General features: G+C 44.3%; 1 protein-coding gene across 1 annotated transcript in view; it reads left to right on the forward strand.

Annotated features, from left to right (window-relative positions):
- The window catches only part of DAB1 (DAB adaptor protein 1), a 296,632-nt gene extending 280,874 nt beyond the window's left edge, over nucleotides 1-15,758 (forward strand). The window contains exons 11-15 of the mRNA XM_052637938.1: nucleotides 722-784; nucleotides 3,023-3,131; nucleotides 11,044-11,592; nucleotides 15,184-15,311; nucleotides 15,663-15,758. Coding sequence (XP_052493898.1) covers nucleotides 722-784; nucleotides 3,023-3,131; nucleotides 11,044-11,592; nucleotides 15,184-15,311; nucleotides 15,663-15,758 — 945 coding nt within the window. The remainder of the gene's footprint in view (nucleotides 1-721; nucleotides 785-3,022; nucleotides 3,132-11,043; nucleotides 11,593-15,183; nucleotides 15,312-15,662) is intronic.
- The last annotated feature ends 3,569 nt before the right edge of the window (nucleotides 15,759-19,327 follow it).

Genomic DNA, 19,327 nt, shown 5'->3' on the forward strand with positions numbered 1-19,327 from the left:
TCCACAGTGATAGAGCTCCTCAGAGTGATTAATTGTGTATATACTGGGTTGTTTTTGATACCCTTCCTGGTATTAAATGATACATTTTCTCCTCCTCCAACTGTATTTTTTATCTTGAAGATGGATTCTTTCAAGGACTGTCATTTGACTGCCTGCTCTACATGCAGAAAATTCAAGTCCTGGCCTAGGTGGTCTTGAGGTGACCTCTGTGAAACTCAGTTTATTCATCTGTAAAAATGGGGATGACAGTTCATACCTTTCAGGGTCAGTGATATTTACTGAGAAGTGGCCGTGAAGTGGTGACTTGCTATACTTGGTACAGGAAAAGCACTTTGTAACATGCGGATATACTCAGGAAAGAGAAGCAAATGATAGAATTACCTCTTGCCTTTGTCTCCTGGAGAAGAGAGACAGTGATGACACTGGATGGTAAATATGTGTAAAATGGTATTATTATTGCTTATGCAAGGTGGCTAAGCCCAGATCTGCTTGACTAAGCCCAGATAGACAGCCAGGCACACTGAAACAATAACTGATTCTGGCTGCATCTGAGATGCTGTCTTTGGGATCAAGAAGTATCATAATGACCAACTGGGTTTATTGTTTATATAGTCATGATGAAAAAGGGAAATACATGTCCTCAAATCATACTGTTTTTAAAGCATTGCCCAGCAGCATCAGCTGCCCTTGTGGTTACATCATTATCCTTTTGTCTTTTCAGGCTGTGACCCAATTAGAACTTTTTGGGGACATGTCCACCCCTCCTGATATAACCTCTCCCCCTGTAAGTATGCACTGTGTTTGGAGACCTGCATCTCTTTCCTTTCCTTCTTCAGTTTCATGGTGACAAATATATGGGCTTTGGGTAAAAGAAGCTGCTGGTGGATTTCAACTCAGACTCTTCCAGCTGTGTGACTTGGGCATACTAACTAGCAATTCTAAATGTCAGTTTCCTCTGCTTTTTTTTTTTTTTAAAAAAAAGGAATTATGATGCATGCTCTGTTTTGACAAATAAATGAAATCATGCATCAGCGATTACAGACTATCACTGGGGTGCTTGCCATTATGCTGGGCAGCGGAAAGAGACAGGAGCAGGATGTGGTCCTTGCCTGCAAGGAGTACAAGGTCCACCTGGGAATATGGGTGAGAAGCTCCACAAGACAGCAGATGAGATGAGACATTTGTCATCTCCTGCCCAGAACCCGCACAGCAGGGTGGTCAACCCAGTAAAGGAAGCCTCTTCTCCCCCGAACCTTTCAGCTCTCTCCTGTCTTATTCCCTTATTTCCTTCCTTTCTTCCTCTTTTCATTTCTTCTTCCCTTCCCACTTGCTTGCCGGCTTCTCTGAGCTTCTCAGGAAGCTTCGGATTCCCAACTCTAGTTTCAGCCATGCTATCTCAGTCATTGCTTGCACTAGGGCAGAGTTCACAGGGAGCTGAGGTAAAATAGAATCCCAGTGCTTTGAGAATGGGAGGCATTCAGAGGCAACCCTGCAGCCACGGCAAAGAGCCAGGCTAGCCCCTCCAGCTCCTGCCCATTCCACTCCCCGGAGGTGGGCGGAGAGCAGTCAGCCACAGCTGCACCCGCTGAAGCTGCTGGGAGAGGGCGGCCCCTCTGGGGACCACACGTTTAGCGCCAACCCAGGGATGGTGCTACAGTTCATTGGCAAGCCGCGCCTCCCAGAGAAAAGGCTGTAACCTCACTGAGGACAGATGGCAGGAAAGCCTGCTGCCCACAGCTGCCACCAGGGAATCTGAGCACAGTTGCCCTGCTTCCAACACCTGGTACCCAGAGCAGCCGTGAAGGAGGGGCCAGCAGCTCCTATCTCCAGGGAGGCTGGTTGGTTCTAGTGAGGCTTTCTCTCCCCACTTCCAGGGAAGGCAGCTGCATTTCTGAACCGTGGGGCCATGGAGCTAGAAAGGTCTGGAGTGATCTTCTAGCCTTATTTAGCACCTTCGTTTTACAGATGAACACACTAAGTTCCAGACAGGGCATGTGACTCACCCAAGGTCACACTGGAAGAAAGCAAATGGCATTGATTATGGTCTAACGTGCTTAATGCAGCAGCTCGTGGCTGTGTTTCTGGCCCTGAACCTGAGTACCATCCAAATGGGTATTTAATAATCCTCAGAACAATGCTATGCCTCCTGCAAGCTGCTAATCTAAAAATGGCCTTGTCTAATTGCCATGGTTTCAGGATTAATTGCTTGCCCCAATCTATTCCAAGGGGAAAGAAATAAAGATATTATGTCATCAAATATGCGTACTCTGTTGGCAAAAGGTTTCTGGAAAGGCATGGACCTTTAAAGAAACAAGTACTCAAGTTTTGATTTCAGTAGCCCTCACCTTATCCACCACCTCATGGAGGAGACATTTCTGAAATTCCAGCATGGGCTAGGATCTAGAGTTGGCAGCTGCTCTAGCATCATTTTTATCATCTTCTTGAGAACATTTGCTTCTTTTTGCAAGTGAAGGTTCAGGCAGGATTCTTCTGGGAGGCACAAGGACCCAAGGGTCTCTGTTCCACTTGCTAATCTTTATTTATTTAGCCAACGCCTATTTATTAACCGTGTATTCAGTGACAGCCTTGAGCTGGGTGCACAGTAGGTCCTGAGTGAGTGTATGTCAGTTTGAATTAACTTCTAAAGGACGAAAGCCAGATATTATGGGATAATATGAGGGCCTGAAGACACCCCCAGAGGGTATGGGCTCAAGCTAAATAGTCGTGAGGCTGGCCAGTGTTAGCTGAGCACCTGTTCTGTGCTTCAGCATAGTACTAAGTGATTTAAATGCATGATCTTATTGAAGCCTCTCAGCAGCTCTGGAGATAGATATTGATTTTCTCATTTTATGCTCTGTATACATAGCAGCTCATGGTCTGCAATTCACAAAAAGTGGCCAGGACCAGGGCTTGCTTCTGCAGCATCTCCCCACTTAACTTCTGGGCCCGCTGCCTCCCATCCTGGTCAGCAATAAGGCTCTCCCAGGAGCCTCACACCCTCCTGCCTCTCTCTGTCTGACAGACTCCTGCAACTCCAGGTGATGCCTTTATCCCGTCTTCATCTCAGACACTTCCAGCGAGTGCAGACATGTTTAGTTCTGTACCTTTTGGCACTGCTGCTGTACCCTCAGGTAAGCCCTCTTCCACCTTCCTCCCACCTCCATCCACCAAGAAAAAGAAAAGGCTGACTGAACCAGCTGCCAGGTTATGCCAGACACCTGTGGGACCACCATTTTCTCCCTGTGACTCTTCAGGTGACAATGAGAAGCTGCCATGGGCAGGGAGTAGTATGCTTACCAAGCTTTGGTATGTGGGAGGCTGGAAACCAGTCATGTCTTGAACCTGAAAGGTCAAGGTTCCAGATGTATAGCTTTGGGGAGCTCAGTGCACATACAGCTGTGTGTATCAGTGCAAATCCTGATTGGCACTGTCAGCTCAGTTGGATGCGGGGAAGGTGAGGGTGGGGAAGGGGCAGCTATGCTCCACCGACCTCTTGAGGTCTGAGTGATAGAGGGGTGGAGGCCGAAGGAAGGGGAGGTTCCCCATGCAAAGAGAAACACTTAGGAGTTCTGCTGACAGTGAACAGTGAATTGCAATGGCGCTTAGTGACTTAGTATTTGTTCTATTTTCCAAATATTCTTTTACAACAGGGCAAAAATACAGATAGTAACAGTGTTACAGGTGCTCATTGGTGGGGTCTGAGGCATCTTGTTTCCATGGTATTAGGCAGTCCATGAAGCCAGCCCATTCTACCTGGACATGGCCAAAGGTGATATTTGGCTGTTGGTTTTGTTCAGTCGTGTCTGACTCTTTGTGACCCCATAGACTGCAGTATGCCTGGCTTCCTTGTCCTTTACTACTTCCCAGAATTTGCTCAAATTCGTTGAGCAGAGATAAGTGGTATTACTTATGCTGTTTGCATACAGGGGTTCTTAAAGACCTTTTTTTCCTTAACTACATATTTGAAATATGTGGCTTTATCTTTCTTTTTCTACTTTATTTATATAAATGATGGAGTTGATATGTTTTAAAATATCAATTTCTTGTATTTTTCTATAAATAACTACTTTTAATTATATAGTGTTAGAAACAAATTCTTGCCACCAGATATAAACCTTATTGTTACTTAAAGTAAAATTAAAATTTCATACTCTGTTCTGAAATAGTTATTCCTCCTGAGCTGAAGGATCACTTCTAGGAGCAACAGAGATTGGTAGCTATAACTTACAGTTGAGAATCTATAGGTAGCCTAGAAATGTCTTTAATTGCTAAGCCTCCCAATCAAATCTGTTTTACCCAAACCTATAATGGAACAGTGGCAATAGTTTTCCTTACCTAAACTGGATATTAAAATGTCCTTGGGAATAGTGTCACGGAATCTGTCGTTTTAAGTAAGAATAATAGTTTTCCATCAGAGATGGACAATCTTCCTGGGCTGTCAGCCTTGCATTCAGAATAACCATGCTTTGTCCCATTTGATTCATGAAGATATATTGGGACAGAGGATGGGACCTCTAGACACCAAATTTACTCATTTTCAGGCATGTTTATGCCATAAATGTTCACTGAGTGTGCACTGTGGGCCAGGTCCTATTCGAGGTGTCCTGTCTGTGTCAGTGACTACAATAGACACAGACCCCTGGCCGCAGAGAGCTTACTTTCCAGTGCGGAGAAGGACAACATGAAAATGAGTAACAACCTAATCTGTTAGGAATGGTGGATGAGGGGTACGAACAGAAGAAAATGTGGAGCAGAGCAGGTGTGAATGGAGGTGATGATCAGGAGGAGGGGCTCATGCAAACATGTGATATGAGCCAGGAAGGTGTCAGGGTCAAGAGTCCTCCCAGTGGCCCCTCCCAGCCTCCACCCCCTTTCTCTGTAAGCAAGAGGGGCTGGATTCAGTTCTGGCCCTTACACTCGACTAAAATGCCTGAGAACCTGCCTGTACCGCTCTGGGCCCTCTGCTCAGCCGGGGCCAGGTTATGGCTTTAAAGAACTCTATTTTACAATCTTACCACTTGATCAGCCATGTTGCACACTGTGGACAAACCACTCCACCCATTCAGATTCTGTTTCTTTAGCTGCTTAGAAAAATGATAGATTACCTCCAAGATTTCAGTTTTTACAGTGTAAGTCTAAAATTAATTTCAGTTAGCATATTTTTGCTTTCTTACTGTACTTAGGCTCTGCTGAGAAACAATACTGGGCTTCAGCTGGTGTTAAACTGTCTGCCTTCTTCTTCCCTTAACTGGCCTTTAAAATCTCTGCAGCTGCTGAATCTCCATCTCGCTGTCCCTAATTGCCCTGCCAGTGCCAGGGAGGTGGGAAATGACCTGGGGTGTATAGTGCAGTGAACAGGCTGAGTTTGAGCCCTGGCTCAGCCAGTTATCTATAAGCTTTAGACTCCTGGGCAATACTTAACCAGTCAGAGCCAGAGTTTCTTTATTTTTATAACTGAATTTAAAATAATACTTACCTTACAACAATATCATGAGAATTAAATGAAATAAAATCAAGTGCTTCTGAAAAATGCTGGCATGTTATAAATGCTTTGTGTAGAAAATGCTAGTATTATTGTGACTCTGACATCTAAAGTAGAAGAAAATATGTCTTGTTTTTACCTATTTTTTTTTTTCCTTCTTGGAATGTTCCCTTTAAAAAAAATGCATGTAATACGGTTTAGGTTTTTGACCTTATGAGCACATGGCAGAGCTGGCCTGAAGGGCTGGAGAGTATACTCTATAAATACAGACCCTTCTACTAACCAGCTATGTGACATTCAGCTATATAATTTCAGAGCCTCAGGGAACTTATCTGTAAAATGGGGATGATGATTCTACCTCATCGAGCTGTTCCTAAATTAATCACAGGTAGTAAAACATTTAAAACAGTACCTGGCAGTGTTCACATAAGTAAGCCCTCAGTAAAAGTTCTCTGCCCTACTCACCAGGGATCCTGACTCTTCTACCCATACTCTGGGTAGCCACGTCAAACCTTCCACTCTGGAAGCTGTCAGTTCCTTGTATGCAGATTAAAGAGATATATTTCAATATTTATTTATTTGGCAGTGCCAGATCTTAGGTGTGGCAGGTGGGGTTTAGTTCCCTGATTAGGGATTGAACCCAGGTTCCCTGCATTGAGAGCCTAGAGTCTTAGCCACTGGACCACCAGGAAGTCCCAATTAAAGAGCTATTGATAACAGCCACCCCAGAGACTTGTTGAAGGATCAGCTTCACAAAAAAATGTGAGCTCCACTAGGGTGAAGATTTATTTTATCTATTTATTTATTTTTAGTACTGTCTTGTTCTTCACTGAATCTCCAGAGACAAACAGTGTTTGCCACCCAGGAGGACTACTTTTGAACAAATGCATCAAATGACATATGTAGATGAGAGGTACCACACAAGTTCTGTAATATGTTGGAGAAATCCTTCAGTTTTCAGTGTTTTCTTTTTCTTTTCAGTGTTTTTTCCCCCCAAATAATGAGGGTATTCCCAGGTGCAGCATCTGGTTATAAATTGCAGTTTTCAACACTTTAAAAAAATCTAACTGCAAGGCAGTAATGCAGGTGGTTCCTTTCATTGCAGAGAGAGATTTATGATTGATCTGAACTTCATGGCATAAACAGATGCTCATTGGCACCTCCTTCCTCTGCTGTTGAATGTTAGCGAATAAATAGTTACTAAGCTGTTAAGTGGCTGCAGTGGCCGCCATGCAACGGCTTTCCATGTCTAATGCTAGCACAGCCCTGCCACTGAGATGTCCCGTCAGGGACACACAATGCCACGTGGCCAGAAAGCCTTAGCTCACAGGTCTGGGGAAAGCCCCCATTGCTGGGACCCCCCCCCTCCTCAGGAAAACCAAGTGAGACCTGCAAGTTCCAAAACATGATACCTAATTACCCTTGCTGTCTTTTTTTTTTTTTTTGAATATTGTACTTTGGTTGAAGCAGATGGCATGAAGCCAGGGAGACATGCTAACAGCTCTCTCCAGAAAAGTGTGTACAGCCCATCTGTTGGTTCCTTGGAAAAAAGGGAAAAAAGGATAGGGGGGAAAAGCCTGCCACCAGCAGTAGACTGACTCATCAGAGATCATAGCACTTATGGTTGCTGGAGTTGGCTTGGACACTTAGAAAAATGCAGTGAATTTATTCCACTGTGACTCAGTCACCTCTATCTAGAGCCTTTCTCCAGCCTTCAGCATTTCTGGAGCAGTGGATGTGTGCCCCAGTTGTGCTAGACACTACTCACAGGGGCTCTCTAGTCTAATGAGGGAAGACAAAATCGCTGCGCAGCTACAACACTGACTTTTTACTGTGATGTGCACCACGATAGAGAAGAACACGAGGAACTGTGCGTGACCAGAGGAGAGCCCACTGAGTGTAGAGGGCAGCAGTGATGCTGAACTGAGTCTCCAAGAGCGGAGGAGGGACAGTCATGTGGGTTCCATGCGGGTAGACCAGCAGAGGTGAGGGAGCAGGTTGTGTCGTTTGCTACTGCTGCAGGGAAGGGTGCCAATGAGAGAGCAAATGGGAAATAGGGGTGAAGAGATGAAAAGGGGCTGACCCCATAGCCCCAAAGATAAGCTAAGGTCTCTGGGCCTCATTTTCTAGGTGATGAAGCACTGTACCGCTGACCCTTGAACAATAAAGGCCTGAATTGCACAGGTCCACTTATATGTGGATATTTTTCAATAAATACTACAGGAGTACTATGTATGATCCAAGGTTCGTTGGTTCCATGGGTGCAGAACCAGGTACACGGAGGGTCAACTGTAAGTTACACGTGGATTTTCCATTGCTCAGGACTCAGTGCCCTTAACCTGAGCATTACTCAAGGGACAACCATATTGGCATTTTAGAATATGGTGGCAGTGAGGAGGGTGGGATGGAAGCCAAGCATAAAAGTCTGACTGGAGACTGAAGCCTTCCATCCATTTACCAAAATGGGCCTCAGGGTTGGCATGGTAGGAAAATCCATGGGCAGGTCTTCACCCTGTCAGACTCAGTGCCCCTTTTTATAACAAAAATTTATTCTCCTTTTCTATCATGAAATGAAATTCATCAAGAATATAAACTATCTACACAGTTGTTCAAAATCAATGTAGTGTCTTAGCTATAATAGAAGAAATAAAAGCATATTTATAATAACAAGATATGTTTTTGCATTAGGAAATATCCGGGTGCCACCACACTGGCTTCCCTCATAGCTCAGTTGTTAAAGAATCTGCCTGCAATGCAGGAGACCTGGGTTTGATTCCTGAGTTGGAAAGATCCCCTGGAAAAGGAAATGGCAATCCACTCCAATATTCTTGCCTAGAAAATCCCCATGGACGGAGGATGCTGGCAGGCTACAGTCCATGGGGTCTCAAGAGTCGGACATGACTTAGCAACTAAACCACCACCACGCTAGAACACATACTAAGTCATCAGATGTGTGCACCTAAAGCCAACAATAGAATAGACCAACCAGAATAGGAGTGTTAATGCTGTCTTCAGTGCTGTGAACAGGGACCACAATTTTCCAAGTTGTTGATCCACTCTTGACTATGTTCCAAAGAAACAAAAGTATAATCTTCCCCAGTGTATGCATTTCTGAAAAGTGAGTTAAAACTGTGCAAAGAAACTTTAAATTTCCACGTGATTCAAACTACACTCAAATAATCACAAATTCTTTGTCATGCACGTCATCTCCCATATTATAGGAGGTCTAGTTCAATGCTCTTGGCCCTTAAATGTCAGTACTGCCCCCTACCCCACCAAGTTTTCCTGACAATCAAAACACACCCCAGGAATTTTCTAATCATCCCCTAGGAGGCAGTAGAGCTCCCACCAAGACCCATCGAACCCCGTCAAAGTCAATGGGAAAATAAGAAAAAGGAAGTTGCGGAATTCTTTGTTGTTAAATTTAAGTTATTGTATTATTCTATGGCAGGCAACCTAAGCAAGCTGTCAGCAACAAGCCTCTTCACTTTTTGCTACAGAAAGATACAATGATTTTAAAAGGAGCACAAGTGATACTTTATACCATAATAATGGAAACAATATAATTTTGGCTTATTAAGTGCTTACAACATGTTAGGTATAGTATTAGGTGCTTCGCAAAATCCCTGCAGGGCCGATATCATTATCTCCATTTTAGGGATAAGGTGATAGGTGCTCAGAGAGGAAAAGTAGAGTGTTAGTATGTGTTCTCATTTCCTTGCACTAGGACCAAGGTGATCTGATAAGGATATTGTCTGTTTTGTTTGTTGCCGCTCCTGCCTCATTCCATAAAAGTATTGAACACAATTAATTAGCAGGAAGCCTGTGTTTCTGTGTCCACCCCTTCTGGAGCCTGCTCTCACCTTGTAAGGAAATGGACTGGCTTTGAAAGTTGGCTCCCTCTCTTATGAAGCAGTTGAAGGGCAGGTGGATCTGAGGCCTGCGCATGGGTGAGGCAGCCCATGTGTCATCTCTCTGGGTTCACCAGTCATCAACACAACCCAGGTCATTTTAGAAGCTGCTAGGATACCATACATCCACCCTCTTTTTTTCCTGTTCTCACCGTTCTCTACCTGCAAACTCCTTCTGACAGCCGTAAAAATGCTTATTTTGAGAGATCAGTCTTCATCTTCTACTCTGCCTAGACTGGTCGTCGGTCTCCTGGGCTTGATTGTGCCCTGGGAAGGGTGGAAACCCCTGGAAGGACATGGGAGTCTCCTCCAGGCCCACAGTAAGCTAAAACATCTGATGGTTGGACCAACTTTATGGACTGTGCTAAGATCAGAAGTCAGCCTTGGCCATTTGGCTGAGGTAGTAGGGGGCAGTGGAGAGAATGCTGGCTTTGGAGACAGATAACCTCAGTTCAGACCTTGATTTCAGCTTAATGTCCACTGTGTGACCCTGTGCGAGTTACTTTTCCTCCCTGAGCACCAATCACCTTATCCCTAAAATGGAGATAATGATACCGACCCTGCAGGGATTTTGTGAAGACATGTAGCACCTAATACTAACCTAACATGTTGTAAGCACTTAATAAGTGGAAATCATGTTGATTCTGTTATTATGGTATAGAGTATCACTTGTACTCCGTTTAAAATGATTATATCTCACTGTAGCAAAATATTATGGTAATGTAAGTGAGCACACCCCCTGGAGTTTTGCAGTGACCCATCTGTGCCCCTCTATGTGGTATTCCTAAATAGATTACTAAACTACATTTTTTAATCTCTATGATTGGCATAACAGTAATATATAATAATACCCTAGAGCTACCTTTTATTGCATGTTTTCTACATATCAAGGAAGGTATTAAGTAATTTTATAGGCTGTGATTCAAATCATACTAATGGTTAACATTTACTCGATATTCATTCTGTGTCAGCCACCGTCTCTATATCTTAAATGTATAATCTTAATCTTTAACCCGATGAGGCAGAAGGTATTTTCTGCCCATTTTACAGATAAGGAGGGGCTTAGAGACCTTCTTAAGCTCTCCCCAGATTCCACAGATAAGAAGTGGCTGTCTGAATTTTAACCTTGGTCTCAATCATCTTGCACATGGTTTTGATGTGGAGAAGGAAGATGTTGTAGCCCGATTTTGCAACAAAGAGCTTGACTCTTAGCAGAAGCAATGGGGATGCCCTCAGTCTAGCAGGAAGGGGAAGCAAAATTCAAGCCCAGATGTGCCTGTTTCCAGCACTCTGCCCTTCCCACTGAGCACACTGGTTCCTGAGCTGTGTGATGTCAGAACCCTTTAAGAATGGTAAGACTATAACTACTCTGAGAACTATACCAATATTTTTATTACCCCCAAATGCCTGCCTGGCTTGCTCCCTCACTGCATTCTAGTTTCTACTTACAGGTCATCTCCTCAGAGCAGTTTTTCCTGACCACAGCTGTAGAAGGCAGACCCCGGGAGAGCAGGGACTTCCTCATATTCACCTTTGCATCCTAGCACACAGCCTGACTCTGAGTAGTCCCTTGATACCTTCCTGCCAATCACTTGACTCCCTGAATGCTTCTTGCCCAGGCCTCCTGACTCTTCTTTTTTGCACCTGCAGGTTATGTTGCTATGGGCGCCGTCCTCCCATCCTTCTGGGGCCAGCAGCCCCTTGTCCAACAGCAGATCGCCATGGGTGCTCAGCCACCAGTCGCTCAGGTGATGCCGGGGGCTCAGCCCATCGCATGGGGCCAGCCGGGTCTCTTCCCTGCCACTCAGCAGCCCTGGCCCGCCGTGGCCGGGCAGTTTCCGCCAGCCGCCTTCATGCCCACACAAACTGTTATGCCTTTGCCAGCTGCCATGTTCCAAGGTCCCCTCACCCCCCTTGCAACCGTCCCAGCCACGGGTGACTCCGCCAGGTCAAGTCCACAGACCGACAAGCCCAGGCAGAAAATGGGAAAAGAAATGTTTAAGGATTTCCAGATGGCCCAGCCTCCGCCTGTACCCTCCCGCAAACCCGACCAGCCCTCCCTCACCTGCACCTCAGAGGCCTTCTCCAGTTACTTCAACAAAGTCGGGGTGGCACAGGATACGGATGACTGTGATGACTTTGACATCTCCCAGTTGAACTTGACACCTGTGACTTCTACCACGCCATCGACCAACTCACGTGAGTGTCCTTCTCTGGAGACATAAACCCCTGAGAACAACTGATGCCTTTTTTCTGGTGTCAGAGAAACCAGCTCAGTTGCATTCAACAGGCCTCTTTGTTTATATCACTACTACTGCTGCTAACAATAGCCTCCCATTATTAGATGCCAATTATATGTACCTTCTCCATGCTTTACATGTGTTATTTCTATACTCCTAACGATGCGTATGGCAAGTTTCATTAGACCTGTTTGAAGATAATGAAAGTGAGATTCAAAGACAAAGACAATAGACAAAAGGGTAGAATTGAATACAAGCCTGTTGTTTTTCTAGCATGTCACCCTGCTTCTTCCGTTTTTGTTCATTCGCTCCTTCATGTGTTCATGTATGTATATCCCAGCTCTGATACATAGTTTTGGGTATGGCTTATTGAACTAAAACTGAATGGAGTATGTGCATTTAAAAATTTTTAGGAACAAGGATAAAAAAATTAGAAAATTAAGATCAGGAGAAAACGCAGGCCAGAGATAGAGCAGTAATAAAGCCTCCCACAACAGGCAGAGTAGCAGCCAGAATTTGGCTCAAAGCTTCGCATAGTCAAAGGGAAAAAAAAAGTTGTTGTAGCAGAACACTCTGGACTCCAGAGAGCAGCTTGATTACTTCTTAGGTCTGTGCCAATGAGCAAGTCATCTTATTTCTTTGTGTCTCAGTTTCCTCAACTATCTCAGGCTAAGGATCATAAAAAGCGTTCAGTGGCACAGGCGCTAAAACAGCACAACCCTCAGAGAGTAGGAAGTATTTTTATCATCATTGTTACGGCACACCGAGTGGATTTACGCAGAGTCCTGGACTGAGGTTCTAATCCTGCCTTCTCTACCCCAAGCTGTATCTTTGGGCAAGTGTGTGACTTCTTGTAACCTCCCTGTGTCTTGGGTAGGATAAGTGATCTGGCTTCGATATCTGTGTGCCTTGTCCTGTTTGTGTCATTCAGTGATTCCCCCCCAACTCACTTTTCTATTGCCAGCCTCTGGCAAACTGGTACCATGCAGCCAAACAGAATCCAGATACACTGGGGTACACTGATGCCAGCTTGACACCAACCCAGGAAGGTGCCTGGCGATCCAGCCTGAGCCTTACCAGTTGATAAGGGGAAGGAAAAGTTTCGTGACACAGCAAGGTTGGCGTTTTCATTACTGTCAGATGATACAGATCACTGCTTAGCCAATACCATGAATTGTTAAAAGAATCTAAAATGTTAACACAATTAGATAATGTCACTTCAGCTAGGTCCGGCTGGCTGAACCTCTTCTATGGGTATAAATAGCCTACTTCTTCTCAGGCCATATGATCTACATGGTGGGGGCATCTCTATTTACTCCAACTCACAAGGTTTCAATGAAGAATCATGAATTTAAAAAAAAAACGAAACGGTATAAGAAATGACAGCCATGCGTAGATAAGCAAGCCTCTTTTGAAAGCAAATGTCTCTCTTTCAAGGGGCTGGTGTGCTAGCTACATATAGAAGAGGGAAGCATAAATTCTTTGAGGACAGGGAATATGTCTTAGTCATCCTCGTGTTGCTACACTTTTTTTTGATGCTCTGTGGTATCTGGCCCATGAGAGGTATTTTGGAAGATTGTAGAGATGAAGGGAAAGGAACAAAACAAAAGCTACTTCGTAACTCTTGTGTTTCAGAGCAGGGCTTTGTATCCTTGGCACTATTGAGATTTGGGGCCAGATAATTCTTCACTGTGGGTGGTTGTCCTATGGATTGCCGATGTTTAGCAGCATCCTTGACGTCTACCCACTGGATGCCCAGTAGTCACATCCTCTTCCCCTAGCTTTGATGATGAAAAATGACTCTTGATAATGCCAAATGTCCCTTTGGGAGTAAAACTGTCCCAGGTTGAGAACTACTATTTTAGAGTATAGAGGTATTCTATAAAACCTTAAGGTTAAACACTTGCATAAACAAACAGTTTTGCATCCCACTGATTACATCCAGGATGTATGAGCAGTATACCTCTCAGTATTGGTGGCTTGGTCAGGATTCTCAGCCTTTAGTAAGAAACCACATCAAACTCACTTCAGAATCCAGTTTCACTAATAAATATTAAGTGTGTGCTGCATATCAAGGTGTTTTCACATAAACTATCTCTTTAAACCTACTTCCTTTTAATTAAAAAAAAAATCCTATGTTTTAAAGAAAATGAGTGAAGCCTATCTTTATATCCTCTGTCCTTCAGCATCACCTTTCAGATGTTTTGGGTAGAGCAGAACCAATAGTGATCCTCAGATAGAAATAGAAAGGCACAGTGGGGCTGAGCAGTATCAGATTTGTGCTAACTCCCGGGGCTCCTGCTTCTTCACAGTTGTGTTAACTCTGAGAAAGGCACTTCATCTCTTTGAGTGGCAGTTTCTTCATCAGAAAAAGAGAGCAGGTACAGTAGTACCTGCAGTGTTTATATTAGAGGGCGTGATGAATGCAAAGTGCCCAGCACCGTGTCTAGCTCACTGACATGCAGTAAATAACGTCATTCTAAAGACGTTAGAGTTACCGAAGCAACTCACTAAGTTTTATAATCACTCACTGTCTGATGAGCAGCCAGATTTTGTAAATTCTGGGAAGTAATGGCAGGGAGACCTTATCAATGGCTTTTAAAGTTCAACTAGTAAATCAAGTCCTATCCTCCTCCCCCTTCCTTGGGGCTGAGCCAGTGAGGAGTATTTTCCTTGCCAAGTTGGAAATTATGGAAAGGAAAGTGGTTACCAGTGGCATATTTATTATAAACCTCTGGAATAAAGAAGACAAGGAAATTGTGGGAAGGTCAGGACAGAAAATGCAGATCCTTATGGAACGAGGGAAAAAGCATCAGCTGTGAGGTTGCCTTCAGCCATGTCCATTTCCCCAGATCACTGAGACAGTCTTCATTCACTCTTCATTCAGTAGGTTTATCAGACACCTACTACATGCCAGGATACAAAGCTTGCTTCCACCTCTTGCCAAGTCTGAGACCTTGAGCAGTTTGGCAACCTTCACTGTCCTTATCTGTAAAATTGGAGGACCCCTACCTCAAAATGGCTTTATGAGGATCACAGATACTACCTGTGAAATTTGATGGCCTCTGATACATGGAAGGCATCCAATAAATGTGTCACATTGTCATCATCTTTATTTATTCTTAATGAAATAATTGTATGAAATTAAGAAAGAGAAGGAAAGAAAACTATAGTCCAGTGGGTCTCAGCGTCAGTCTGCGGAAACATGGAGTTTCTGATTCAGCAGGTGTATCTAGGGTAGGATCCAAGAATGTGTATTACCAACAAGTCCCCAAATGTGACTGATGCTACCAGTCCAGGGAACATCCCTTGAGGACCATTGCCTCACCCATCCCTGTGGACCAGCTCCTCCTGACTGTCAAGTATGTGAGAGGACAGGATAAATAGATAGAGAAGAGAGATTAAACTGTTCAACTGATTTGACTTGTGATGGGAAGAGGTGTCCTGGGATTTGACTCAAACATAACCAGATCCCGGGGTTTCCGTGGGGTAGAAACAGTTGCCTCCGGACACTTAGGATGTTTTCTCTTTTTGCATCATCTCCATGTAGCTCCAACCCCAGCCCCTAGACAGAGCTCTCCATCCAAATCATCTGCATCCCACGCCAGTGATCCGACCACCGATGACATCTTTGAAGAGGGCTTTGAGAGTCCCAGCAAAAGTGAAGAGCAAGAAGCTGTAAGTGGCCAGTTTGTTCTGAGTTGTTTCCCCCACCCCCCGCCCCATTTAAAACTTCTGTATCTAAAATGAACAATGCATGAGGAAGCCCATGTAGAAAAGAATGCTGACTCAGACTCTTAGGTTCTAAAGGGGTGACTAAAGGGGTTTATGTTCAAATGAGCAGCTGAAAACTGTTATCCTTTCATTACATTGTTGCAAGTTCTCACATTTGCAGAAGTGGCATCCTCTCAATGGAGTGCTGCCTTCTTTAAAATAATGGATGATATGTGTGCATGAAAATGTACCCAGCTGTCTTATATTTTAAATTACTGAAAAGAAAAAAAAAAGTGTTATCTTCTTGTGTTCTAGCCTGATGGGTCACAGGCCTCATCCAACAGTGATCCCTTTGGTGAGCCCAGTGGGGAGCCCAGTGGTGATAATATAAGTCCACAGGCCGGTAGCTAGATAGCACAGGTCTGGGTAGGTATCTGTCCTTTTGATCTCCCACCCTTAAGCCATCCGCTCTCCCTTTTGCTTGTTCATTGCCTCTGAAGTCGCATCCCTGATGTTCGCACCATCTTCCTGGCCTGAGCGTATCCCTGATGTTTGCATCATCCCGCCTTGCCTGGTGTCTGTTTTCCACCTTGTTTATCCTCATGGATGCATGACCTTTGACATGTATTGGGATTAGGGGTAAAGGTGAGGAGTGGGGAATGGTCATACTATTCTATTACCATATGTTCTGAGTCGGGGTGGGGAGTGGTGAGGCATGGTCAGAGCTGCTTAATGTGGATTCAGTGTCTGAAAGCATCAACATTCTGAGATGGACACATTCTTTCTCAGTGAGATGTGGTCCAGATGCTTAGACCCCTTCAGCAGTGTGTCACAGAATTTGCCTACACTCCACAGATCTAAAAGAAGAAAAAAAAAAAAAATCGCCAACCAAACACACTTCGAAAGGCAGACTAAGAAACAAAACAAGCAGTGCTTGAAATAAAATTGATACAGATGTGAGATCATGGTAGCCTGTTTTGTCTGGCCAAAAGGGGCCCTGCACCTTTCTGAAGTGAAAGTGGAATTCAGAGCTGCGAAAGTGGAATTCAAAGACGTGTGGCATTCGCTTCTGAGGCTCTGCTGTTTGCACCTGTCTGATAGCCGGTGGCTTGCCACCAAACCACTTCAGACTCCATCAGCAGCAACTTTGAGAGAGGTGTACTTACATTTACTAGAAGTGGGTTTAGGCACTTGAATTTCAATACATCTGATTTGATGGAAAGAAAGAGGGGCTGATGAAGCCAACTTTCCCAGGAGACAGAAGTACCCCCTTGTTACCCAGACATGATTTCTAAGGTCACTCCTTGACAAATGTCTTCAATTTTCAGGTGCTTTTCTAGTTTTCCATAAATGCCTAGGACGGCAGAGCTCCATTTTAGGCCTGAGTAGCATGGTCAGAACCATTAAAATGGTAAATAGTTTTCACTGTTCACAAATGGATTCTGACGCTACCTTGGAATCAGTTACCATTTGTGTGTAAGTTATTTTGATGGTTATTGAAAGCTCATAGAGTATTTTCAAAGTGCGTTTTGTTCATAGATTTTATGATTAGAGTATCTCACATACCATACATTCTGCCACATTTCACCTCAGTACAATATATAGCACACGAGAATACCATCATGTCATGCAAACACCCAACTAAAAATGTAGTCTTACAAAGCTATTTGGGGGGCTTGTGATAATAGACAGAGTTGACGTTCCAGGAAAGGCAGAAGTTGGAGATGATGGGAAGATGCCCCAACAGGTTATTCTACCCCTTTCATATGTTTTGTTTCACATGCTCACCTTTGCCTTGAAAAATGTGATGAAGTATGGGTGACAAGAGCCATTCGTCAGCATAACAGCCAACGTCTGATCCTAAAACTGAACTAGAGAACAGAGATGACAGACAGCACTTGCAGATCGATGCCTCACACCCTCATCTTTACGCGTCTGTTCTGCTTGAGATAGTTGTGCAAGCTGTTTTGTGGGGCTTCTGCCTGTTCTGCGTTGTGTTTGATGCTCCGTCTAGAACCCCAGGCCAGGGCCGAGTTGTGAATGGGTGTGGCATAGTCTTGTGGGAAGAGCTCAAAATTTGGAACTTGAGTTCAGATTCTAGCTCAGCTACCTAACAGCAGGAAATCTTGGCCAAGAACCATACTTGCTGTTGAGTCTTGGTGTGCTTATCTGCTGCAGGGCCTGGTGTATCCATTACCTTAACTGAGATGGCACATAGAGACAGACACTCAGTACTCAGCTTAAAAATCTGGGTTCTGGAACAAGAGAGAATTCAGAATCTGGCACTAGCACTTATAAGCTATGTGACCCTGAGGAGATGTCATAATAATTCTCTATCTTATTTAGAAAGATAAGGATAAAAATAGCCTCCCTCATGAGGTTATTGTTTGGACTAAGTGATATGTCTGGAATTCTTAACACCGAGTCTGACACACAGAAAGTAGCTGAGCTGTTAGTTGCCATCAGCAACACCAACACCATCACCATCAACCCAAACCGTCATCACATGTGCTCAATAAACATGGTTTACCACTCCCTTGGATTTTATACATTTAGCCCTTGTGTTGAATAAATTTCACCATAAGGACCCAGGCCATTGCCTGGGAGGTTTTGCTTTGTACTTTCTGTTTGTAGGTAATTAGTTTTCAATATGCCTTAAAAGAGCTTTGGGAGAAAAAGAAAAACCCTGTTTCTTAGTTCTCTGGCTCACCCTGCCCCATAATCAGAATGACACCTTTTAGGGCCTCAGGGGCCAACTCTCACTTCTCCAAACAGAGCAGCCTTATCTTATATTCACATGTAAATCATAATAAGTAGTTCCCAGCTCCAAAGGAGGGCTGTAATCTTCAGTGAAGCAGTTTTCTCCCTTGGAAAGCTTAGTCTGGCAATTTCACAATGGCCTATCAAGGATCACATGCCAAGAGGCCGTTGCCAGCCTTGCTGACACATCCCACGGAGCCTTAGCCTTGCTAAGACACCCGCATAGTGGTGGTGGTGATGGTTTAGTCGCTAAGTCATGTCCGACTCTTGTGACACCATGGACTGTGAGCCTGCTAGGTTCCTCTGTTCATGGGATTCTCCAGGCAAGAATACTGGAGTGGGTTGCCATTTCCTTCTCCAGGGGATCTTCCCAACCCAGGAATCAAACCCAGGTCTTCTGCATTGCAGGCAGATTCTTTACCAACTGAGCTACAAGGGAAGCTCCCAAGACACCCACGATGGAAGTCCAAAAGGGGCTTCTGGGCCCCTCCTTCAACACAGCACAAGCCACATTTGATCTTTCTCTCTCCATTCCATTCACCCATCCATCCAACCAGAAATTTACTGGCCGCAATTTCTTAGCGCCTTTCCAGGCATTTGGAGAAAGGATACACCATGCAGGGCTAGTTACGTCCACAGCTCTATTTTCCCCTCTGCCTCCATGCAGGTGGGAAGCAGGAGTCTCAGCCTTATCATCGTTGCAACCATTATCACCAGCTGCTTTTTATTAGAAATGCCCGCACAATTCTGAGTAGGTAGGGGTGACATCTGTAAGAGGAAACAGACGGCCTCAATCCTCACAGGTGGACGCTTTGGGGCCAATCTCAAACAGCATTTCTGTTTTAGCAATAAGGGAGAATATCTTCAATTATTTCATGTTTTCCCCTACCCTCCTATCTGGGAGAATCACGTGTCTGTGAAAGACTGGGTCAACAAGGGCACAAAAAAAGAACCCAAATAATATTATAATGGCTGGTGTGGGAATGGCAGGTAATTTATACTCCACTGATGTGTTGCTGGAGCAATTTTAAGGGCGAAATGTTAGCTTTTGAGGAGATGAAAGAAAAATGAAAACATTTATTTGGTTAAATAGCTAAGTAAATAAACTGCCTATCAGACTTCCCCAGCTGTCAAGTCAAAGTAGCATCTGTAACAATGGAGAATTGTTTGGTCTGTCTCCCTTAGTAACAATAGATATTGCCATAAATAATAAGTCACTG

The sequence above is a fragment of the Budorcas taxicolor genome, chromosome 3 (assembly GCF_023091745.1).
Source record: "Budorcas taxicolor isolate Tak-1 chromosome 3, Takin1.1, whole genome shotgun sequence".
NCBI classification, from domain to species: domain Eukaryota; kingdom Metazoa; phylum Chordata; class Mammalia; order Artiodactyla; family Bovidae; genus Budorcas; species Budorcas taxicolor.